The 26587-nt window shown below is 42.8% G+C and overlaps 1 protein-coding gene across 12 annotated transcripts in view; it reads right to left on the bottom strand.

Annotated features, from left to right (window-relative positions):
* Positions 1 to 26587, bottom strand: part of NAV2 (neuron navigator 2) — a 696386-nt gene that overhangs the window by 131352 nt on the left and 538447 nt on the right. For all 12 annotated transcript variants that reach the window (XM_075927729.1, XM_075927722.1, XM_075927724.1 and 9 more), the window contains 3 exons: positions 22473 to 22585; positions 13489 to 13597; positions 11361 to 11750 (listed from right to left, as the gene is read on the bottom strand). In XM_075927729.1, coding sequence (XP_075783844.1) covers positions 11361 to 11750; positions 13489 to 13597; positions 22473 to 22585 — 612 coding nt within the window. The remainder of the gene's footprint in view (positions 1 to 11360; positions 11751 to 13488; positions 13598 to 22472; positions 22586 to 26587) is intronic.

The raw sequence follows: 26587 nt of genomic DNA, 5'->3' as shown, positions 1-26587 counted from the left end.
GAGACAGCCTCTCCCTTGCTCTCCCCACTCCTTTACACTGACCAGGGACCAGAGAGGGAAGAAGCAGAAAACCCACATGGGTGCTGGAAGCAAGGTGCCACAAGGGTACCTTGTGGGGCCTTCTTCCTCATAATGAACAGGATTTGATGGCTGTTACTGGCTAAAACATTCCTACTCCTGACTGTTGAGCAGTTGTGTAACTCTAAGTTATTTATGGGTTTGATCCTGCAAACATTTATGACTTGGTGTACTTCTTTCCCAAATGTGTAGTCCCATGGTACGGGTACGTCTACTCTGCAAAAAGCAAAGGAAAAATATTTCAGCACTGAGCCTCAGAGCCCAGGTCAACTGACTTGAGCTCATGGGGCTTGGACTGCGGGGCTAATAATGGTACCATGGACATTCAGGCACAGACTGGAGCCTTGACTCTGTAACCCAGCAAGGAGGAAGGGTGTCTCAATCCAGGCTGCGGTCCTAGCAGGAATGTTTACATGGCTATTTTTAGCCCTGCAGCCCAAGTCAGCTGACCCAGGTTCTAAAACTCAGGAGGTTTTGCTTTGCAGTGTAGTTGTACCCTAGGGATCGATTGTTGTTGGTAAGAACTATACCTTCAGGCAACTGGGAATGGGCCCTGGAGTTGTAGAAAAAGCACTATGATATCCAATTGTGTTACGTTTGAAGTAGTATGTCAGAACTGATTAAAAGCTGTCATTATTCACAAGAGACAGAGTTAATGTTTCAGTATACAACATTAACTTTGACATTTGCTGACTTGTGTGCGTACACGGGCAATATTAACACCCCTAGTATAGCTTTTTAATGTAATACTTGACTTTTTTTCTTTTTATGCTCAGCTCTTAGGACATGATTTACTTTATATTTGAATACTACCTTATTTTTGTCTTTTCATTTTTATTGCACAGAGACAGTCACAATCCCCCACATCCAAAACTGGATATCATAATAGTTCTCTGAGGAGTCAGAATTTCCTAATGCCATTTCATAAAGGCCACTGAAAGCAGGCCGAGTTGTTCTGTGTCTACTTATAACTCTTCGGACTAGCACTGGTTATAAGAAAAATCAGTTAACCACCAACTTCATAGGTTGTACTGTGGATCAAATTGTAAGAAGCCTGTTCCAACTAGACAAGGAAGTTCAAACAAATAGCACATTCAGAGAAAGTGTAAAATAAGCTACATTCTAATGATTATTCATCATGCTGGCATATTGCAGCCATATATGGTATGCCTATTTCTGTAGTTTTCACCTTTATTCATTATTCATACTTAGATTAAGACCTGTCATGCATGCTAAATCATTTAATCTGCAGTGTCTAATGAAATGATCAATCCACTGAAACTAATTTGAATCAATCAGGGTGCAGGGCATGGGTATGAGAAAGGGTACAGACTTCATATTGCCCTGAATGGGCCATAACATTGCAATTTGGTCCATACTTCAAAATCTGGGCCTTGATACATATCTGCATTTTAAACACCCCAAAGATGAGGAGTATTTGGATGCAGGATTTTGATGGCTTATACTCCATTTTCTTATTATCTTTATTTATTATTTGTTGAGTGCCAGAAGTGGGTTCAGCTCTATAGAAGACACAAAGGCTATGTTTACACTGCACTCTCTTGCACAAGAACATATGCAAAATTTCAGGCAGAATGGCTCTTGCTCAAAAGCCCCTTGCGCAAAATGGCGGCTCATTAAGTAGGCAAATGATGCGCTGCGATATTGATTGCCGTGCCTCATTTGCATATGCTCTTGTGCAAGGAAGCGCAATGTAGACGTAGCCAAAGACAGACATGGCCCCATCCTTCGTTACTTTCATAGTTTACACAGATATAGCACAAATCAGAACCAAAATGTTCTGCATGACACAGAGGTCAATTCCATTTTAGGGTCCCCAAAGTCAAAGGAAAGACAAATATTTGATTTCAAGGGCATTTGGATTGGGTCTTCAGAGCATAGGCTTTTGGTTATTAAATTTTCTGGAAGAATGATGACATTTTTGCTGAGTTTTTTCCTGAAGAAGTAAATTTTAAGGTTTGACATAGTATGGTCCATACCAGAAGTCAGATCAACATAATGTGTTGCTCAGGGGTGTGGAAGATAGTAAGTAAGTAGTAATATAGATATTGTAATATAGACCAAGGCTTAATATTCTAATTTGGGGAGTCATTTGAACTACCATGTACACATAGTAAGATGTAGAAAGCCAAAGATTCAGAACTGTATGAATACACAACAAAAAGTTTGAATGTAGATCTTGAATCAGAGGTGGGGAACATTTTTGAGTTGGGGCCCACTGACCAACAGGAAAATTAGTCGGGTGCCGCACACAAGTGAGAAGTGGAGGGAAAAAACCTCTCTCCTGTGTCCCCTGATGGATAAGGAGAAAGACTCTCCCCACATTCTCCTCGCACACCAGAGCCTAGGAGAGCCCAGCCAGGTAGATTTTGTGCTCCAGCCTTGTGGGAAGCAGTGGGGGGAAGGGGCTAGAGCATCAGCGCTGACTCCCCTATGCTGGGGAAGGGGGGCACGAGCCTGAAGGGCTGGATCTAGGCAAGCCAAGGACCGCATCCAGCCCACAGACCTGAGGTTTCCCCTCCCTGTCTTAAATCATACAGTACTGGAACAGGCTTCTCATGCTAAATGGCAACATCTAGGCTTCTAGTGCCATCAGAAACAGAGAATTTCAAAGGCTACATCTAAAGCCCGGACTGATGCTCTGAGATCGATCCACTAGCAATCGATTTAACAGGTCTAGTGAAGACCTGCCAAATCAATGCAGATTGCTCTTCCGTGAACCCTGTTACTCTACCCCAAACAAGAAGAATAAGGGAATTTGACAGGAAAGTTTCTCCAATCAACGCCCCATGGCATAAACCCCATGGTAACTCAAGTTAAGGTACATCAACTCCAGCTTCAGTCAACTTTCAACTGTAGTATAAATGTAGCCAGAATTACACAAACAATGAAAAATACTGAGGAAAGACAACTGAATTGCAAGTCAAATAGATTCTTATTCTAATCTTCATTCTCTCTTCTCTTCTTACCTCTTGCTAGAAATAGATTCTTATTCTAATCTTCATTCTCTCTTCTCTTCTTACCTCTTGCTAGCCACTCATCATCTATAGTAGCAATCATTTTGAGAACAGCTAAGAAAGCAACTATTATAACAAGAACTTTTTTCTTAAGTTGTGAAATATATAAGCCCTTGTTTTCTTCCTCCAAGAAAATTGCTCACCTCAACCCCAATGAAGGGCAGACAAACAAGTGCAAATGAAAAAAAAAAACCCACATCCTTCAGAATCTAAGATATCTTCCAGACAATAACTAGACTGGCAATGAAAACATATTGTAATATCAATTGATAGAGGCATCAGAGTTGCATAAAAATCTAGTTTATATTACTCAACACTTAAGTAAATTCATCCTCTCTCTGACTTCCTCCTTCACTCTTATCTGCTATACTATATGCACAGAGTATTAATATTCAGCTTGTGATAAAACTCTGCTTCAGTGACTGCTTTAGGCCTATGTAGTTTATGTACATAAATCTCTTCCAAGGACCCTGTGCCAGACAGACAAACTGCCAGCTAAAATGCCATTCCTTATTCCCCATTTGTGGCCCTGTTTAGTTCTGGTGACAGTAGGCCATCATAAGGCCTGAATTCCCAAACTCTCTCAACCTGCTCTCTCCTTGAACCTCCCTCCACCTCACCATTAAATCCTCACTTGACAATCCTTGTAGGGAGATCACTAGAGACCGCAAAGCCTCAAATAAGCAAAGCGGGATCATCCCACAATACATGTGTACATGTGTACGAACACAAATATAAATTCATACATAAATAAATGGAAGGAAAATGAATACCCCAGAAAAAAGGAGTTTGGGAGTAAACTGCTCTTTCTTGACAATTAAACCAAAATTAAGGGATGGATGAAGTGTCACTACTAGGACTTGGCTGGTTACAGCAGGAATCAGAGTCAAACCAAAGCTCAGCGCCAAAAGTCAAGCCAAGGATAATCAATAGAGTGAGAATCAGGAGTCAAGCCAAGGGTCAGAGCCAGAGACCAGGGTAGGGATGAGGAACAAGACAGGAAGAAAATAACTGGCAACAGGCGAGAAGCACAAACCAGAGACAAGCCAGGAAAGCAGAGCTGCATAGGAAGTTAGAGTCCTATGTAGTAGAAAGACAGGAATTCACTGAGAAGCACAGACAACTTCTTGTGCCTCCCTTTTGGATTGATTAGCCCAACTGGACCAATTGGTAGGGCTACACACTTAGGGCATGTCATTTTTTTTTTGAGGAGTACAGGATCTTTGAGAAAGGGGTTGGGTTTTTTCAAAAGAACGGCGTCTAGACAGCTGTTTCTCTTTCGAAATCCCCATTTTTGAAAGAATGCACGGCCGCCATTATGCAAATGAAGAATGGGAAATTCAAATCCTGGCTTCATTTGCAATTTCGATCTAATTTACATCCCTCTTTCAAAAGAGGGATGTAGTTTAGACATAGCCTTAGGGAAGCAGATTAGGAACACAGCTTTTAAGCTGGCTCCCCGCGGGTGCCAGTTCCCAAGAAACTGCCCCCCACAGAGGCAGAAGAGGGGGATAGTGCTCCCTCTAAGCTACTCGGAAGCACCGCTTCACAAGTGATTCATCAGTCCAGACCAGTCAAGGAACCCTGAGCTTCTGACTGGGCGGGGCTGATTAATCATCTGTGAAATCCGCAGCTTAGAGGGAACACGGGCACGGGGGGGGGGGGGGGGGGGGGCGGCGGGCAGGAGAGGTGAGATCCTTGTGTCTCTCCATGCTGCTGCCTCTCATTCAGAGGTGGGGGGTAGAAGAGGAGAAGATGGGAGCCAGTGTTCGCGGGGGAGCCAATTAAAGAGCTCCTGCCTGCCCTCCAGTCCATAAACATATAACCGCTGAAAATTTCAGTGGTTACACTCTTACAAAAACAAACACATTTTAACATTCCTACTAAGGAGACAGGAATTATTTCATATCTAGGCCTGTAAAAGCCTAAGGCTACACAGCCATTAGGAGTTAAGAAATTGGGGAGCATGATACAGGATCATTTTTTGCTCCCCACTCCAGGAAAATTCAAATTCTCTTTGATTTGCCAACTTTTTGGTTTCAAGAAAGAAGATAATATCTCACCTGGATGGGACAGCTTGCTGCAGACCCAGCATGAGTTAGGTTAGCAAAGGTTTGGGAAACCACAGATATTTTTCTGCTGGATCAGACCATAAAGAAAGGCACTCTTTCTAACCTTATTCAATCAATACTAATTTCTGCCAGAACCCTTCTTGAACAGAACTGAAAGGCAGGAAAAATGGAACTTCCCATGACCTGTTGAATTTAAAAGAAAGCCTCAGGAACCAAGGGCTAAAATAATTTATCTTGGCTATTGGATTTGTTTTGGCTGTAACAAATATTTTGGCTTCCTGTCCTATCATTTTGCCAATAAAAACATAGATCCAAGGTTTTTCAAACCACGGCATTGCAGCAATTTGGAAAATGACAAAGTGAAATGTATACCAACTAATAAAGGCCTATTCATGCTATAAATGCCTTTTTGTGCTGTTTTCTACATTCTGTAGCATACTTAGGATAACTTAAGGAAGCATTGGGCTCATTTGTCCTCCAGCTTATCTTAAAGAGCAAACCACATCAATACTGTCTTTACAAACAAGCTCTCTCACTTCTAAATCCTATATTACCCTTGGCCCACTAAGACACCCTGCTATCCTGCTCTATTTTCTGTTGCTACAAATCCACTCACATCAAGGAAGACGACTCATAACACTGAGGTTACAAAACAATCTTTTCTTAACAAAGAGAGCAATCCAACATTGTAGGGTTCACTATGGGTAAAGACCCTCACCTCTGAGACAAAAAAAATCAAGCTCATGTTCTTCAATTGGTCTTGGCATCACTGAAGGACTACCTCTCTTCCAATGAACCCATATGATTATATTCTGAAAAGTATCTCTAAAATCAGCATTGTGTGGTACTCATTATCTCTGATACTGTTCGAACTTCAAATGTGCACACATTTATAAGTAAATATGGGAGAGTTTTCCCCTCAACTCTCAAACCTCAACCTTGATAATTATCTCCAAGTGAACCTATTCTTTCTGGCTGTGACATCACCAATAATAAAGATTCTGTCATTGGGACTTAGTTAACCATTGAAAAAATAATACATGGTCCAGAAAAGAGTCCATGTCATTCTTCTGTTCCTTTTTTGACTCTGCAGTGCTGACATAAATAAAAGTATTTTTTAGTCAGCCAGGGCAGCCAACAACATGACTCCCTATATTAAGGATGCGCATGTTAGAAAGAAAAATGCTGTTTATATACAGCCATGCTTCTGATCTTTGATTGGCTGTCCTTGTGAAAGGTAAAAATCCCATAGCACTCTGAACAATTGCAGCAGATAAGAATCCTGTCGCATATTCTCTCTTCCTCAATTAAGTCAGTTCCAATATCCAATACTACATGTGAACTCTTGCTGAGTACAGAATGTCGCTGTGCAGTTATACTACCACTGGCACTCATGCTGAGATGCACACAATAAGAAAAATGCTTGGCAAAACCAAAATGTAATCTATTTTATTATTTCATATGTATTGCATTGTGAATCCATTATAGACTGTTACTCAACATTTTGAAGGCCAGGGTTACATTTCTGGACTTCAGCAGGTTCATTGCTATATAGAACAGGCTGACCAGGATGACAAAGTAACAAATGATATGTGGAGAACTATACAGCCATTAGTGTCTCTGGAAACAGACATCCAGGCCCTTACACCTTTTTTATTCTTGTCTTTCATAATTACTGTCTATTTTTGTAAGATGAAATTCTAGAATGTGAAAAAACTGAAACTGACAATATCTGCTTATGATTCTGTGGAAGACCATTTTCGGTTCGGATAAAAGAAAAATGAACTTCCTGAGCACAACGTTAGCTGGAGTCCTATGCAATAGACTGACAAGCATGGCCCAGAACACATGACAGTTCTCTGCAGATAGGCTCATTTATATTGTGAGAAAGGTGTAATGATGGAAAAAAACCACAGTTAGTCCAAGAAAGTCATTCTTTTCCACTAGAAAAGCCTACTCTACTTCTTAGCAGGTATAACCTGAAAGAATAGATGTTTTTGCCTTAAATGTGTTATTGTCCACTCCAGGGTTTCCCAAACCTTTTCAGCCACAGGGCCCCTACGGGATCCTGAAAACATAGCAGAGCCCTTAAAATATCACAATTTTTAATTCAATAGGTACCCACATATTTAGCCAAAGTTTTAGAATTCTATTTTTATTTCTTGTATATCCGTACTATACTTTAAAAAGGTTTTTCCTGTGAGACGACAGAATGACGCCATGTGTCACTCCACATTCCGCAGCCCCTCCCTCCGCCCTCAGCCGCATGGCCTCCCCCATTCTCAAACCTGCCCAGGCGAGGCCTGGGGCAGTGGGTGCCATCAGATGTGTGGATCCCGGGGCATGCTGCTACCTCCCTCCCCGCTGCTCCAGGAAGAGGCCACGTGACAGCATTATTTTGTCTCCTCACCCCCATGATCCCCTATTGGCTCCACACTGCATAGGCTGGCACTAACCTCTCCCCGACATGCCGCTGGCCCCTAAGCATCCTTCTGGTATCTGGCACATGGGTGGGCGGCTGCCAGAATTTAAATTGAACCGCACAGCTCCTCCGCCATCCAGGGCGGGGGAGGAGAGATGAGCGGGAGCTGGGGGAGCGCATGGCAGCTGCACGGTTTCAGGTTGGGTAGGTGGGAGTGCATGGGAACCGTGGGGATTCAGGTGGGGGAAAGGGTGTGCGGTAGCCGAGCGACCTCTCGGGGGCTCGGGTGGCAGAAGAGGGGTGTGGTGGTGTGTGGGGGAGCTGCGGTGGCTTGGGTGGAGGGTGCACAGGAGCTGCACAACCTCTCAGGGCTCAGGTGGGGGGATGGAGGGAGTGCAGGAGCCACAGGGGTTCGGGTGGGGGTTAGGGCGCATGTGGGAACTGTGGGGGCTCGGGTTGGGGCACGGGAGCTACACAACCTTTCAAGGCTTGGGGGCCATACAGGAGCCACACCGCCTTGTGGAGGCTATGGTAGGGGGAACAGGGGTGTGTGAGCAGGAGGCACGTGGGTTCAGGTGGGGGTGCGCAGGGGCTTGGGTGTGGGGAAGGAGGGCATGGGGCAATAGGGTCTCAGATGGGTGAAAGGGGGTGTAGGAGACACATGGCCTCACAGGGGTTAGGGGGTGCACGGAAGCCACAGATCCTCACGGGGAGTGGGTTGGGGGGGAGAGTGCATGGAAGTCGCAGAGCCTTGGGTGGGGAGAGGGGGCATGCAGGACATGTGCAGCATTGCCGGTGGTCTGGGGGAAAGGGCACATGGGAGCTGCACAGCCTTGCCCCTCACTAGCGGGGGGCTGGAACCTTGTGGCCTCCCCCTTGCAGCCAGAGGGAAAGGGCTGGGCACCGCGCACCTTTCCCTCTTCCTGCTCCCTGCCAGAGGGAGAGGACTGGGCGCCACATGCTTCGCCCCCATCTCCCTCCTCCCACTCTTGCTCCACCTCCCCTCCCTGTGAGAGGGAGTGGGCAGGGCCAGCTGTGGCCTTGGTCTTGCCCAGCCCCCAGGTGACCAGAGGGAGAAAGCCGGGCCAGCCGCAGCCTTAGTCCAGCCCAAACTCCTGCCCCAGCAGTTGGAGTGGGGAGACCCAGGGCAGGCCAGAGCTGCTACACCTCGACCTGGCTCTCCCGAGTGACCGGGGGGAGAACTGGGGCTGCCTACCCCCGGACAGGGGGGTTGGTGAACATAGCCAGCAGGGGGCCCCTAGTTGCTTATAAATTCCTTTTTTTCCTTCAAGAAAACAAAATTAGTAACAAAATAACCGGGTCATGCAAATGTCATTAATATTTTCTCACCGAGCCCCAAGACTCCACAGACCACACTTTGGGAAACCTTGGTCCACACCTTTCAAAGTCCATGACTTGCTACAGATGAGGTGTTCAGAGGGCCAGCACAAGACCTACGCAGCAATTAAGTTCTCAACATAGGGCTCAGATGCAGCTAAGGTGGTACTGGTATGACCATCTTCTCTCTATGTGGGGGTATTTTGCCACATGAGAATGAACTTCTCCCAGTTATATAGCTAAAACCATCCCTTTCCTTCATCATTCCACAACTCACACAATTGTTGCCCTAAGTCTTTTATAATGACCACAGCAATAGTCAAAATAACTTTCTCTCTCTTCCAGCCAATTTTAAAATCCAGTTTTGGGTGAAGGTCATTTGTGTCAAGAACAGAGTGGTAACTTTTAGCACAATGAACACTGCAAACAAAAGCACAAGCTGTTTTATTTTGTATAAACATGGATGATTTTAGGAATGGGTGTTCTTGTATTCTAGCAACTAATAGTTCCTTATATGAAACAGAGAATTCACTATTTCTCCTCCAAATACCTTTCCCATTGGATTCTTTAGTATACAATCCCTAAAGGAAAAAAGAAAATTTCCAAAACTCTCTAGTAGAACAGAGTGAACTGGATGTTTCTAAGGTCCCCTGTGGTTTAATTTGCTGAACTTTGTTGCATAATAATGACTGCCTACTACAAAACAAACAGCTGTATTCTAGATGTTTCAATAAGAGATTCTAAAATCTTTGGACTAAGCTACCGTTATTATAAGCAATACTAAAAAAGATTAAAGATATTTTTAAAGGATAGAATGTTGCCCAAAAAGGAAAAGACTGGATATAGAAAACTCATCATTTTCAGATCAATTACTATGAGATTTGTAACAAAGTAAATGTTGATGTAGTTACATACAAATGAATTTTCTAGTGAAATGTTAGAGAAATGCTAAAATATTGACTTAAAATCTTGCACAGTTTAAATAAATGTCCATCATGTAGAATTCCTCCTTTTTCATCTATTACTTGTTCTTTAAGTTGTATCTTACATATTAAATTCCCCACCCCCCCAATCCACCGAAAGGTAAAAGTACAAACTTCTGGTGATCTGAAAACACATGGACTTTCTACTGTAAGTTGAGTGATCACTGGGAGACACAGACAGCAAATTCTTTCTGTTGCAATGTAAAAATACCACAATTTCACCATCTAGCGGGGACAATGAACACTGCAGCAAACATCAGACAAACATTGACCCTAATTCAGAAAAGCATTTAAGCAGATCCATGAGTATGTTCTTTTTTAGGAACACACTAAAACATGTGCTTAACTTTAATGATATGCTAAAATCCCACTAACTTCAAGAAGAATTAAGCACACGATTCAGTAAGTGATTTACTGAATATGAAGGCTTTTCTGAAAAAGGCCCCAGTAAAAAGAACCTATGGTGCCCATATTTCCAAGATTTACTAGAAATAAGGTGACTAAGGGTACGTCTACATTGCAAGCTTATTTAGGAAGAAGCTATTCTGGAAGATATCTTCTGGAATAGCTTATTTTGAAAGAGAGCGTCCATACTACTAGAAAGTCTCAAAATTAGTCTAAGGCAGGCTCCCCCCTAACGTGGATGCTCAATGTAGAGCCCCAGGAGGCACGAGGGAGGAATAACTTTAAAATGGCCCTGGTGAGGAGCTATTTTGACCCAGCAGCAGTGGAGTGTCCACATACCACTCTTCCAAAAGAACTTTTTCAGAAGAGGTGTTATTCCTCATGGAATGAGGTTTATCAATGTCAGAAAAAGCCCTCCGTTATTTCGATTTTCTTTCAAAATAACACAGCTGCTGTGTGGATGCTAGTATTATTTTTTCAGAATAACAGCCGTTATTCCAGAAAAAAACAGTGCAGGGTAGACGCACCCTAATTCACCTAAAATACAATTTCCTTCTTTTGCCTTCACCTGAAATTTTGATTACAACTTAAACAGAAAGTCTGTCGAAGTTTGAAAAAAGTTGGGATTTTAATCCCCTACCATTTTCAAACATGTTGTTAATCTGAGGTTCAGTCTAAACCTTAGATGCCAAGATTCTATGGAAAAGTCTCTTCCTGTAAGAGTTCTAGCTCAGGCTGGCATCAAGAGATTCAGTATCAGAACTAAGCACAGAAACTTCTGAAGTTCACTATGTCACCCAAATGAAGGAGGAATGTCATTTAAGGATGACAGAAAGAAAGAGAGCATGAGTAACATTCTAGTCAACATTCATTCAAGTGTGAATGCTTGCACTCCAAATTCTCATGAACAATGGGCACAATGCATTTGTAACCTTTAAGTAGTCATTTAAAGTAACAGTGTAAGACTGAAAACTATAGAGTTCCATTATGCACGGTACTGAAGAACCAAATTAATTGTACTCACCCACTCGTAATGTCATCAGTCCTTATATTCTTGCCCAGAACATCACCATCGCTCATATAGCCAGTGGCATCCATGCTGATGCTTTCAAGATCTATTTCATCACCACCCTTGTCTGAGATGTCCATGTGACAAACATTACTACTGCGGGATGCTAGCTGTCTCCTCAAAGGTGCTGAATATATATAACGGCCAGACTCAGTGTTGATGAAGCGGCTTGCATTGGCTCTTGGGGGATACCCATTTCCCAATGACGGAGCATCACCTGCTTGAAGGCGGGGGCTAGACTGCCCAAGTCTCCAGGATAAAGGTGTTGGTCTTCCAGTCAAGCTGAGAATACTGCGACCGCTTACTTCAGTAGTGACATTGGTGTCAAACGTGGTCTCCAATGTGCTTAAAAAAACAATTGATTTAGTCTTCACTGACATTGTATAGAAACATTAGATTTCAGGCAATTCTGTTTCATGCATCATAAAAGAACGTAACTTCCAAATACCGGCAAAGGTATCAAATGCACTATTTGCCTAAAACAAATTTCCTAATGTATCTACCACACCTCAACACTACTTTAAAATAAAGCGTCTCCCTAATCAGACCATCAATATTGCATTGGGGAGTAAAAGAGGATTATTTATTTATATGTTTATTAATGTTTGGTATTGGTTCTTCCCAATGTATCCAAGCTCATTTTTTCCTTTTTTCAGTCCAGCCTAGTCCATAGTTGATAGTGTCACCATTCCAGGTAGGAGGCTTAAGCTGATTAAAAGACCACTTTTTTACTTTGAGCAGCTATTTTTATTATCCCTTGTCTCCTTTCTATCTACCTTTATAAAATACGCTAACAGTTTGGAGATATTCAAGTTAGCTAATTCTCGATTTATGTTCTCTCAATGAAGAATGAAAGAGAAAAATAGATATATAAAAATTAATTTCATATGTTTTCCCAAACTTGAGGACTTTATATCTATTTACACAGTACTTTGATTTTCAAATGTGTTTCATATCATGATCATTAAATATATTGCCTAAGGCTCATATATACACTTTATTTTTATAGCTAATATGAGCTGTCTATTTTCTCCTCTTCGAGAGCTGCAGATTCCGTCTCCCAAACTAATCCCAATTTCCTTTCTGGCTGTCACCCTCAGTTATATTGGACTCTGGCTAAAATAGACTAAATGGGCTCAGGCTACTTGCAGCATGAGAAATCCTGCACAAGCATGAGTAGGCATAGGTATCCTGTGGTTACAGTAATTAAATCATAATGAGCTGTCACTTTAATCGAGACTTTAAAAGGAAAATACTGTAGATGCACTGGGAGTTTATCTGTGCAGGCACAGGCAATGGCATAACTTGGCAAAACTACAAACCTTCATCTGCTGAGCTCATTTATGGCTTCATCCTATGAAGGGTTCAACAGAGTGAGTCAACTGACACCGTGGGAGCTGAACACTTCACAGGATCAGGTCCTTCATATGGGCAGATCTCATAGTCTCCTAAGCCTCTTGCTGAATATTTAAACAGCAGCCTCACAGAATGTTCAAACGTAATCACAGCTTTTGCTTATCTTGAGCATATTTTAAATATTACCGGAGATTTCTAAACACTGCTTTACTCAAAAAAAATTGTACATACGCATCACTAATAATATTATTATAAAGCTTTGTTTGTCCAAAGTCCAGTTAGGAATTCAAGTTATGCACTTTATCAAGCAGGTCAATCACAGTTCACCTGCTTGTTTAAACAGAGTATTATAGATCTGGGGAGGGAAATGCATTAAAGTTACTCATAAGTAAACCAAAGTAACATTTTAAACGGTAACCTTTGCACAATTCTATTCAAACACCACCTAACGCACTTAACAAGCATTGCTCTTTCTATGACTGAGGTTCTGTATACAACCATCCTATTCCCTGCCCCACTATCACTTACTCTTCATAAATCTTGATAAATACTAAACAAGGATCAGGATCTGTGGTTTCAGTGTTAAAAAAAAAGCGTAATAAATGCTTAGCCAGATTAATTCCTCCACTATCAGCATTCATCATTTTTGCCCAGCCAGACTCAGGACATGTAATATAAAAAGAATAGTAATTTCACTGCTCAATAAAGACACAATTCATGTCACTACCTGTGAGAAACCTGGGTTCCCCGTAAGCTAGACATGGTCTCCTCTAAGTTCTGTCGCAGATCAGCAATGTTCTTGACAGTTCGCAGTCGTCGAGTTTCTGGATCCTCTCCTATGAAATAACATGTCTTTAGAAGGAAAGAACCAGCCCATTTTAATTAGCAAAGGCCTGAGGCATTGTCATCTCTCCACGGCTCTGCCTCAACCACAAATCCATACCTTTACATTACTTTCCATTGCCACGGTCAGACTGAGGAATAACGTTGCATTAACTTAATTTGTGGCACAAAGAAAACCCATGGAAGTAATCAAATATTTTGTATTGGACATAAGCAACTGTTTACCCAGGAGGTTTGAATAAACAGCCAGAATGGTTAGAGCATATGGCAGTCTATTCCACCCCCATATGGACATGATGAACATGTACTTGATAAAGGCTGTCCTTTTCAAGATTAGAATCTCGGTGGTCTTTCCTTTCTCATTTTAAATAATTCAGATTGATTACTAGAAAGTTGCTGTTTTGGGAACAAACTAAACCATGTCTGTTAATTGCTCCACAGCTGAATGATATACCAGGTATTCCAGCAAATGCAATTGCCTGCCCAGCTTTGTCCTGACATTTCATTCATATAAATGAGCTTTGCGGAGCAGGTGTGGTCCTCAGAATGCATTATGATAGAAAGTTTTGTTCTGTTTTTTCGTAGGAACTCAAGTTAATTTCCCTTGAAGGTTGTAACACATTCAGGTCAACATGATACATGTTCCTGCAGTGAATTATCGTACAACAGTATAGAAACCTTCCAAATTAGACATGCAGTAGTCAAGAGCGCATTGATACGTTACTTGAATATTCAAGACCATACCAACTTTTTTTTTCTTTCCATAAGGATTCCTTGCCATGTTTATTTCCCCAAGGAAATTCTTCTCTAATACTGTCCAGTCAAAAGTAGGATAGTCTCCATTTTTTAACCTGAAAAGGAGTCTACTTCTATTTTATAAAACCTTAGTGGCCTCAGTGCTTATTTTGCTTACTTGTTCTCTGTAACTGACTAAAAACCACTTCACTGCTAGCTCAATTATATTTAACCTATTTAAAAGCTCCACAGGTGTTAAAAAGGATGTGACTTATGATTGTCCAAGTTGCTTGCTATAACACTGGAGCATAACCAAACTAGAAAACCTCCACACAGAATGTAGAAGGGAAAAAAATTCCCTGCTAATTAGCATGGCTCATTTCACAGCAGGGAATGAGTTCATTTAAATGTTTACCACAGACAACTAAATAACAAAGATCCCAAATTTATCTATTTTTGATGATACTACAGTCTTGATACTCTTGCCTGTTCTTTTAAGTGAATCCCTTTTCCCTGAACACACCTATGAAATTTAGTTGAACTAATCCACAAAATGGATAGTTCAGCTGAGACTCTACACATTAAAATTAAAATGTTTTATTTAAGTAAAGACTGAAAACCATCTCCAAACAGTTGCTGCTCTTTAAGAAAGCTTTTCTCAACCTCTGCAGTAAATTTAGTGATTGTGTAAAGTGCCAAATTCGAAGATGAAGACCTCCAAAGCATCAGTAAAATGTCTTATATTGCCCCAACCAATCTGCCTGAGCTCTGACTCACATGTAGCATTTCTAGGGAATCACAGAACATGAGAACTGGAAGGGATCTCGAGAGGTCATCAAGTTCACCCCCCTTCCCTCATGGCAGGACCAAGCACTGTCTAGATCAGGAGTAGGCAAAAGGGCCTCCGTGGGCCAGATCTGGTCCTCCAAGTCATAGAATCATAGAACCATAGAGCTGGAAGAGACCTCAGAAGGTCATGGCAGGACCAATCCCAACTAAATCAACTCAGCCAGGGCTTTGTCAAGCCGAGACTTAAACACCTCTAGGGATGGAGACTCTACTACTTCCTTAGGTAAATCATTCCAGTGCTTCACTGACCTCCTAGTGAAATAGTTTTTCCTAATATCCAACCTGGACCTCTCCCACCACAACTTGAGACCATTGCTCCTTGTTCTGCCATCTGCCACTACTGAGAACAGCCTCTCTCCATCCTCTTTGGAACCTCCCTTCAGGAAGTTGAAGGCTGCTATCAAATCCCCCTCACTCTTCGCTTCTGCAGACTAAACAGACCCAACCCCCTCAGCCTCTCCTCATAATTCATATGCTCCAGCTCCCTAATAATTTTGGTTGCCCTCCGCTGGACCCTCCCCAATGCGTCCACATCCTTTTTGTAGTGGGGGGCCCAGAACTGGACCCAATACTCCAGATGTGGCCTCACCAAAGCCGAATAAAGGGGAATAATGACATCTCTGGATCTGCTGGCAATGTTCCTCTTAATGCAACCTAATATGCCATTAGCCTTCTTGGCTACAAGGGCACACTGTTGACTCATATCCAGCTTCTCCTCCACTGTAACCCCCAGGTCCTTTTCTGCAGAACTACTACTTAACTGGTTGGTCCCCAGCTTGTAACTATGCTTGGAATTCTTCCGTCCCAAGTGCAAGACTCTGCACTTGTCCTTGTTGAATCTCATCAGATTGCTTGTGGCCCAATCCTCCAATTTGTCTAAGTCACTCTGGACCCTATCTCTGCCCTCAAGCATATCTACCTCTTCCCCTAGCTTAGTGTCATCCGCAAACTTGCTGAGGGTTCAATCCATCCCCTCATCCAGGTCATTAATAAAGATATTGAACAAAACTGGTCCTAGAACCGAACCTTGAGGCACTCCGCTAGAAACCGACCGCCATCCTGACATCGAGCCATTGATCACTACCCGGTGGGCCCAGCCTTCTAGCCATCTTTCTATCCATCTTACCGTCCATTTATCCAATCCACATTCCCTTAACTTGCTGGCAAGAATATTGTGGGAGACCGTATCAAAAGCCTTGCTAAAGTCAAGGTATATCACATCCACTGACTTTCCCATGTCCACAGAGCCAGTTACCTCATCATAGAAGCTAATCAGATTGGTCAGGCACGACTTTCCCTTTGTGAATACATGCTGACTATTCCTAATCACTTTCCTCTCTTCCAAGTGCCTCAAAATGGATTCCTTAAGGATCCCTTCCATGATTTTTCCAGGAACTGAGGTAAGACTGACCGGCCTATAGTGCCCTGGGTCGTCCTTCTTCCCTTTTTTGAAGATGGGCACTACATTTGTCTTTTTTCTATCACCTGGGATTTCTCCCGATCTCCACGACTTTTCAAAGATAATGGCCAAAGGCTCCTCAATGACATTTGCCAACTCCCTCAGTACCCTCGGATGCATTAAGTCCAGACCCATGGACTTGTGTACGTTTAGCTTTTCTAAATAGTTCCTAACCTGTTCTTTTCCCACAAAGGGCTGTCCATCTTCGTCCCATCTTGTGTCACTTAGCGCATTAGTCCGGGAGCCCACCCTGTCCGTGAATACAGAGGCAAAGAAAGCATTGAGCTTTCCCCACATCATCTGTCACTAGGTTACCTCCCTCATCCATTCGGGGCCGCACACCCTCTCTGATCACCTTCTTCTTGTTAACATGCCTGTAGAAACCTTTCTTGTTATCATTCACATCCTTAGCCAGTCGCAAGTGGGTTGATCCAGCCGGCGGAGGCCCTTCCACTCCCCCGCCCCCAGGCCATTTAGGGCATTGAGGTGGGGGAGCGCACAAAACTTCCTCCTGCCCTGTGAGGAACACATGGCACTTCAAAGTGCTGCGCACTCGTTGCAGGGCAGGAGGAGATGCCACGCACTCCCCTGCCCCTAAGCCCTGATTGGCCTGGGGGCAGCGGGGAGTGCAAAGCCTCCTCACACCGTACCCCTGCCCTGCAAGGGCCTGGGGAGCTACATGAAGCTTCCTTCACCCTGCCCCCACCCTGCATGAGCATACGGCACTTTGAAACGCTGTACACTCCTCACAGGGCAGGAGGCGGCTTCCCGAGTTCCCCCACCCCCAGGGCCTAATTGGCCTGGGGGTGGGGGGAGTGTGGGAAGCCTTTTCCCGCCCTGCCAACGATATGGGTGCCTAGTGGAAAGGGGGGGCAAAGGGGCTCTCCCACCCTCAGATCAATCATGCTCTGAGAGTGGGTAGCTTAGAAGCATCCTGGCCCCTCCCCTTCCAGGTGGCCTGGGGCCACTTGAAAAATTTTTGAAGTGGCCCCTTGCCCAAAATTATTGCCCACCCCTGGTCTAGATCATTCCTGATAGATGTCTATCTAACCTGTTCTTAAATATCTCCACTGATGGAGATTCCACAACCTCACTAGGCAATTTATTCCAGTGTTTAACCACTCTGACAGTTAGGAAGTTTTTCCTAATGTCCAACCTAAAAGCTTCCTTGCTGCAATTTAAGCCCATTGCTTCTTCTCCTATCATCAGAGGGCCAATGAGAACATTTTTTCTCCCTCCTCCTTGTCACACTGTTTTAGATATCTGAAAACCGCTATCATGTCCCCTCTCAATCTTCTCTTTTCCAAGCTAAACAAGCCCAATTCTTTCAGTCTTCCCCTCATAGCTCATGTTTTCTAGACCTTTAATCATTCTTGTTGTTCTTCTCTGGAGCTTCTCCAATTTCTCCACATCCTTCTTGAAATGCAGTGACCAGAACCAGACACAATTCCCCAACTAAGGCCTTATTAGTGCAGAGCAGAGCAGAGGAATGACTTCTCAGGTCTAGCTCACAACACTTCCAGAAGCATGTTTTGTAACAGCGTCACAATGTTGACCCATATTTAGCTTATGGTCCACTATGAACCCTAGATCCCTTTCTGCAGTACTTCTTCCTAAATAGCCACTTCCCATTCTGTATGTATGAAATTGATTGTTCTTTCCTAAAAGTGGAGTACTTTGCATTTGTCCTTATTAAACTTCATCCTAATTACCTCAGACAATTTCTCCAGTTTTTCCAGATCAGTTTGAATTATGACCCTATCTTTCAAAGCACTTGCAACCCTTCCCAGCTTGGTATCATCTGCAAACTTAATCAGCATACTCTCTATGCCATCATCTAAATCATTGATGAAGATATTGAACAGAACCAGTTCCAATACAGAACTTTGCGGAACCCCACTTGTTATGCCCTTCCAGCATCTCTCTGAATCGTTAATAACTACTCTCTGAAAATGATTATCCAGCCAGTTATGCAAGATAAGGTAGTTTCATGCTCATCCAGTGCATGGCTTTTCTGAGATAGACAAAAATTGACCCCCTTGTTACCTATGTCAGTGCTGTTAGACCATATCACTTAAAATGTGGGGAGCAGTCTCTGGGAACAGATTGATACCAACAATGGATTCACATAGACCACCAATCCATCAGGTAGTTATGGCTTCATGTGTACTGACCTGACAGGGCTGGAAATACAGGTTAAACCTCTAAAATTCGTGAGTCTCTGGTCCAGCAACATCCATGGTCCAGGCGGATGGATATTGCTAGACCAGAGAGTCCTGGCTGGCCAGGTTCAGGAGCTAGGCTGGCAGTGGGGAGTGCAGCCTCAGTGGCAGTGGGGCTGGCACACTGGGGCTCACAGCCCCGTTTGGGGCTGGTGGCAGGGAGCACTGTCCCAGCTGCGAGTGCTGCTCTGCTTGCACTGAAGGCAGCAGGGCTGGCACCCGAGAACGCAGCCCCGCTTTGGCCAGAGGCAGCAGGGAGTGCAGCGACAACCGAGCCAGCACAGTGGGAAGTGGAGCCCTGGCCCAGCCAGAGGCAGTATGGCCAGGAGCTGGGAAAGCAGCCTGAACTGGTGCCCCCCGGTGGTGAGGAGCCCAGCCCTGAGCCCAGATGGAAGCGCAGTCCTGACAGGGCTGGGGGCAATGGGGCTAGCAGCAGGGAACAGGGCTGGGAGGAGAGTCTTGACCTCCCCTGGTCCGGCAAACTCCATGGTTCAGGACCACTCAGATCCCGAGGGTGCCAGACCAGGCTGGTCCTACCCATAGAAACATCATAGAGCTCAATTCTCTGAGCCACAGAGTCTCTGGGATGTAAATATTTATATACCCTCAGTCTGCAAATTATCATAACACCAAAAATCTTAAAAAAGATAACATTTCTAGGACTATGGCTGATAAAGGTGCTTTTCCCACAGATTATTTCTAAGCACGTGCTAGATAAGCTATTTAGAGCACAGGCTACAGGTATAGGAGACAGAAAAGCAGTTATTTCCTTTGAGGCTCTCAAAACTAAACTGTGGCAATGTTTTTTCAAAGAGAAAGACATATTCTAACATCAGTTGTCAGCTCCTTAGAAGATATTATATTGATATTAATTGAAAATATCCAATTTGACTACATGACTTACAATGTTAATCACCTTCTGTACAAGAGTCTTCTTTGGGAATGTTCTGCATATATTGTCTGTGAACTGTTAACTTCTATATCTCATATCTATGCATATTCTTTCCTCTCAACATACACATGTAATCGTTAGCATCAATATTTGTTACATGCGTGTATGGCCAGAACAAGAGTGTGTGAAGTTTGAGATTTATTTCCTAAATTTTCCCTTCCTTTTGGGGTTAGGAACTATTTTGTTTTCCGTGTTCTCCATTAATGCTCCTTGACTGAATACTGCTCTATCTGTTCACTTTGGGCTCATCTAGACTATGTGGAAGATTTGAAAGAGGATATGCAAATTCTGCGGGAATTTGCATATCTTCTTCCGATATCACTTTTGAAAGTGAAAGTAGTCAAGATGCGGGGGGTTTTTGGCAACACCCCCTCCCTTTTTAAAAAAGCCGCTTTTCCTCAAAAAATGAGGTTTACGCAGCTTTTCGGGGGGAGGGGGGAGATTGCTGAAAAAACCCCGCGTCTGGACTACTTTCATTTTCTAAAGTGAAATCGGAAGAAGATATGCAAATTCCTGCAGAATCTGCATAGTCTCTTTAGAATCTTCTGCATAGTCTAGATGAGCCCTTTGGGTTTAAACAATTTCCTCTTTGAATTAGGGATGTGAAGGTTAGCCGATTAACCACTAAACCTCACCCTTACCAGGTGAGGCTTACCAGTTAAGATTAACCGGAAGGAAGGGGATCCAAGGCTGGAGCAGCCCCAGTCTTCAGTGGCCCTAGGCACCCTGCAGGCAGAGGCTGCTCCGATCGAGTCTGGAGCAGCCCTTGCCTGCAGGGTGCCCTATTTAACTGGCTAGCTAATTAAACAGGATTTTACCTCCCTACTTTGGATCAACATTGTTTGATATACAGACTGTCCTGCTGTCATATATTTTTGGATCTTAAACTAAGATGAGTAATGGAATAATAATATTTAAAACTAAAATACTATTCTTCATTAAGGGCTCTGAACACCCTGGGCTCGTCTACACTGGCCCCTTTTCCGGAAAGGGCATGTTAATTTCAGCTATCGTAGTAGGGAAATCCGCGGGGGATTTAAATATCCCCCGCGGCATTTAAATAAAAATGTCCGCCGCTTTTTTCCGGCTTTTAGAAAAGCCGGAAAAGAGCGTCTACACTGGCCCCGATCCTCCGGAAAAAGCGCCCTTTTCCGGAGGCTCTTATTCCTACTTTGAAGTAGGAATAAGAGCCTCCGGAAAAGGGCGCTTTTTCCGGAGGATCGGGGCCAGTGTAGACGCTCTTTTCTAAAAGCCGGAAAAAAGCGGCGGACATTTTTATTTAAATGCCGTGGGGGATATTTAAATCCCCCGCGGATTTCCCTACTACGATAGCTGAAATTAACATGCCCCTTCCGGAAAAGGGGCCAGTGTAGACGTAGCCGCTCTGTAAGCAAGGTATTATTCCCATTTTATAAATGAGTAAAAGATAGGAAGGAAGGAAGGAAGGAAGGAAGGAAGGAAGGAAGGAAGGAAGGAAGGAAGGAAGGAAGGAAGGAACTATTTGAGAAAACTCAGGAACCCAAATGCTTTTTCCCCCTATTTCAACAAGCAATGTGCTACCTTCCATATTTTTGTACAACTGCAGGAATGTTCTCAAAGACAGTATCTCTAATTCCATTTGTTTGTTTAATATTTAATGCATTTATGTATAAATTATAGATGCAGATATGTGCATACGTGCACTTCTGCAGCTCTCCTCTCCACCACTGATTCTTCCTCTTGGTTCTGTGGTGCGCATGCATGCATGCAGGTGTAAACGTGGCAAAGGTAGAATATATGATGAAATATGAAATTAATCCATTTGTTAAACTTTCAGCCACATGATCTCCCAAGCTCACAGTTTAAAAGATCACATCAAACTGGAGAATGCACAAACTAAATAAAGAACTCTACAGCGATATCACAATTTTGACATATATTAAACATAGATTTAGCTTTTAAACAAAAACACACAGTTTTCTAAAAATAACAGAATGAGGGATGAGATATCAAAGACTTACTAGCACAACTCACATTTGTACTGCAATGTTGTTGCTAAAATTCACTTATTGAACATGTATTGTTCACTATTAACTATTCCTCGCAGTGTTGGGAATTTTAGAATATGCACAAACACATGAATTACTTTACAACCCACAGCATCTTAATCCTAATCAGATTCAGCACACATTTATTCAATAGATGTAATAAGTTAAAATTGGTTTTATAATTCTCACTGAGCTATAGAAGTATCCCCAATAATTTAGTCATCAAATTGATGAGTGCTGTAGAAAGCTACTCTCCTTTCTTCTACAAATGTTACGACTAGTTTTATGAATGAGCAATTGTCAGAATTCAAACTTTCAAAACAAAAAGATAGTTTGTTAACCTATCATTTTAAATATGGGAAATGCAAATGTGGCTTGAATCTAAAGCACAGTACTTCTCAAATTATTCATCCTGAATGTGACAAAGTTGAGCCCCTGGTGTCCAAAATTCTGTTCCTTACCCGGTTTCTGAAAGACCAAATATTAGAACTCATCAAAAACATGGTACTAGGAATAACCACATACATTTCCCCCATAAAGAGAGGGGAAACAAACTTCAGTTAGCCCACTCTCACATTATATACAGTTCACACATCAGTTAGCTAGACATCTTCCAGGACCTACCTGAAAGGTCTTCGAGACCAGGCTGTCCAGTTTTAGTGTAAAGAACAGTATCCATGCTCACCCCTCCCGTGCTGGACTCAGCTGTCACATTTCCTTCATTGTCTGTCTGTGATCTTAAAGGCAACACAAATAGAGATAAGCAGTCACTCACCACCAAAAATATATCAAGTGTAACATTGATAAAACTGCACCCGCCATCATCCGCTGTGTCCTTTTCTCTAGAATACACTAACAGACTGACTTTACATAATTCATTAGTCCCATGTTGAGCTATGTCCTAGAAACGGAAACAAGCACTGAACTGTAAAAAAATGAAATATTCATACTCAAAATGTAGACTTCACAGTCATCCCCCACCATCACACACACACTAAGACACTCAGCTTTTCAGCTAAATTTTCAGCAGCACATAGGCTATGTCTACACAGCAGTGTTATTTCGGAATAACTGATGTTGTGAAATGACAAAGAGCAAGTCTACACTGCAAGCAGTTATTTCGAAATAATATTGAGCAGGAGGACTTCTTACTCCAATTCCTGTAATCCTCATTTTACGAGGAGTAAGGCAAGTCGAAGGAAGAGTGTTCTTCCTTTGACTTCCTACAGTGTAGACAGCGAAATAAGCTATTTCGACTTCAGCTACATAATTGACATGGCTCAAGTTGCACAGCTTAATTTGACTTTAGCTCGGCTGTATAGACATTCCCATAATGGGCTGAAACTCTGATCTTTGTTAACAATAGAATATGTATGTGACAGTTCTTCACACTTGTGCAGAGTTCTTTTTGTGGACTAGCAATGTCACCAGATCTTCTTTTAAAAGAAACACATAGGTAAAATAAAACAATAACCATTGCATGCAAACAGAACTTGGGACATGATATTATTCAGTGGAAGGTGTTTTTCAGAATCTGCTTTTCAGTTCTGTATGAGTACAAATCTGAGATCGCTTCATTTTATTGGTTACACTGTGTTTTGGATCTTTGGATCAAGGCAGATAGAAGTGTATCTTCCTTTACATATAAGAAAGAGTTTCTAGATAAGAGGACACAGAAGGTATTTCACTGATAACATTCTTTATCTCAGCTAAAAGGCTAAGCATGTGGAAACATACAAAAGGATGTAATCATTTCTCTATTTACAGTTAAAAAATCAGAATAGGCATATTTACAACAACCCTCTGTCATAGCTCCTTAAGTAAGGGTTGTGGACAGGGGAAGGAAATGGCTAGATTGTTCCTCCTCTCCTCTACCTAGATAACATGCCCCTTAATGCTATAGCATACTGAGATAGTTTAGAAAAAATCTGAGGATGCTCTTATAACATCTCAGGGTATGTCTATACAGCAACATTATTTTGAAATAACTTAGTCCGCGTTCACACAGCAGGCGGTTATTTCAAAATAATGCCGAAATACTGTCAAGCTGGAAGACTTCTTACTCAGACACCTGTAACCCTCATTGTATGAGAGTAAGGGAAGTCAGAGGAAGAGTTCTTATTTCGAAATAAGTGCTGTGTAGATGCTCCCAATTTCAAAATAAGCTATGCAATTGACGTAGCTCAATTTGTGTAGCTTATTTCAAGTAAAGCTCTGCTGTGTAGATGCACCTCCAGTGTCCACTTCTAATGCTCTCTGGGTCACAGATACAAATTGATGAGCCTAACTAATATAGACTTTGCTAACAGAACTGGATCTTTAGAGTTCAGTCAGCAGAGAATCACGTTACCATCCTGATGTGCCAGATTCAAACCCTCATCTTGACATCCCACTGTGGCAGGCAGGGCCCCAAGATCAAGAAGATACACTAGCTCCTTGGGATGTCCCCTATAGCTGTCTTTAGCCCATAATGGCTCTTTGGAGAAAAGACCATCATTTTGTTCTGCATCCACACAGCTCCTAGTACAGGTAGATGCTAGAGTGACACTGTGTTAATATATAATTGGAAGAGTTTAAAGTTTGGAACAGAAACTTTGAAATGGTGCTACAAATTATATCCTTCAACCTTCTAAACTGTTACTCAGTATTAGTGATTGGATCCCTTTTTATTAAGCACGGATTTACTAGTCCTCTTCATTTTTCAAGAAAACAATATGATACATTTTGACCTTTCACTTTGATTCTGGCTGGGTTAGTAAATATGATATTTTTTCAAGTCTGCAGCAGTTTTTCGGGCAGAATTGTGCAATTTGTTTTGCATTCTTTCAAAAGGTCAAATAAACATTACCTTGAGACCACCAATCGGTTATTAGAGATATAAAAATTATATGTTAGCAGCTCAGCTAGCTTCAGGCTTCCACTGATACTGGTATTGAAAACATTGAATGGAGATCAGCTCCAACTCAGTTATTGCAGTGCATTTTATTTTAACTTTTTCATCAGGATTATAGTCATAAACACACAACAATCCAATGCCTAATGAATTCACCCTTGCATGTTCATGGGGGTAAAATATTTAACAACTGAGAGCTGATCATAGCTAGTGGGAGAGTATTTAAGAGGCCAGGTCAAAATGTTTTCTTATTTTTATATCCACTTTTTCAAGTGTGTGTGTGTGTGTGTGTGTGTGTGTGTGTGTGTGTGTGTGTGTGTGTGTGTGTGTGTGTGTGTGTGTGTGTGTGTGTGTGTGTGCGTGCGTGCATATACACATATATGAGCACTACTTGCCCTTTTGGCTACTAGGCAAATCAGTTTAACTTATGTCCTATGTTGGGGAACAAGCTCTAACACAGAGGTCTTTTAAATCTTTATCCACAGCATTATAATGGTAAGAATTGCATTGGCGCACTCTAGCTCAAAACAGAGCGTTGCATCCCTAATGGGTTTATAAACAAACAGCAGGCCTGGTCCAGCCTGCCATCAAGCAAACGCGATAGCGGTGATTTGAAAGTAGTGGATTTTGAAAGCAGCATGCATCCAGAAATTACACAGATGTATATGTATTTTAATTGTGGCACCCAAAAGAATGTCATATTAATATGTATTTTAGTCAAGTGAACCATTCACAGGTGGTATATTCTCAAGTGCTGACACTGCAGAAAGCTTGCACAGCTTTTTATAAATATTCTGGACAATGCAAAAAAAAAAAAATCCCAGTATTGGTCTGACTGCCCAGCAATGTTTAGGTGCTCAAGAGAAGGGAACGTAACAGCTGAGCTCCCCTTTTTCTTCCCTGAGTGCAAGGACTTTTCCATGCACCTTTGCTAAAGGCCCATCACGGGTGGCGGGTAATGGAGGCAAGGGAAAGCATTGCCTTCCCAAAACTGCCTATGCAGTTCAGTCACCTGGAAGGGGCTGGGGCTACGTTGCGAAGCAGCTCAATGGTTGGGGACGGCTGGGACCGTGCTACCTGGCAGCCTGGCTCCCCTGTGGCCGAGGAAGGTTGCGGCCACGCCATGTGGCAGTCCCACCCCTCAGCAGGGGTTGGCGGGGCTTGGCTGGGGGGAGGTTGTGAAGGGGTATAGTCTCGGGGGAAGGGATGTGGCTTTGGGTGGAAGGGGCGTGGCTTTGGATGGAAGGGGCAGGGCTTCACCTGTCTTCACTGCTGCCCATGAGGCCTATATAGGGAGCAGGGCTAAGGTCGACTCCTCTGACTCCATGCCTAGTTACAGAGCAAAACCCTCTCATTGGCGAGTGAATGCTTGGATCCTAATGAAGGATTGAACTTCAGTCACGCTCTTCCTTCACTTGTAGCCTTCTCTACACTAAGCACATTTTCTAAAGATATTTTAGCATTGCAAACACTGAGCTACCTTCACTACTGATAGTAAGATCAGGAGTGCTGGTATAGGTGGGTCACCAACTACTGCCATCTTATTTAACACTATGACATATTAAAAGCAGTCTGACCAACACAACATTAAAAATGACTGAAGCAGAGGCTTGACTATCTGCATTAGGACTCGGAACACTGCACACATCAATGAACGGAAGTGGTGTCCCCAGCAGCTGGAAGTTTTAGACAGAGTCTTACAGACATCATGCCTGTCTGAGGCACAATGTCTATAGGAGCTCCCAGTCTTATACCACAACTGTACCCAAAGCCTACCGCAGCTGAATCATATAAATATTACATCTCAAGTACACACACTGTAGACATACTATTAAGAGGCTAGTAC

The sequence above is a fragment of the Pelodiscus sinensis genome, chromosome 4 (genome assembly GCF_049634645.1).
Source record: "Pelodiscus sinensis isolate JC-2024 chromosome 4, ASM4963464v1, whole genome shotgun sequence".
In the NCBI taxonomy this organism is placed as follows: domain Eukaryota; kingdom Metazoa; phylum Chordata; order Testudines; family Trionychidae; genus Pelodiscus; species Pelodiscus sinensis.
Note: the sequence above shows the minus strand (reverse complement) of the source record. Positions and strands in the feature narration are given on the sequence as shown.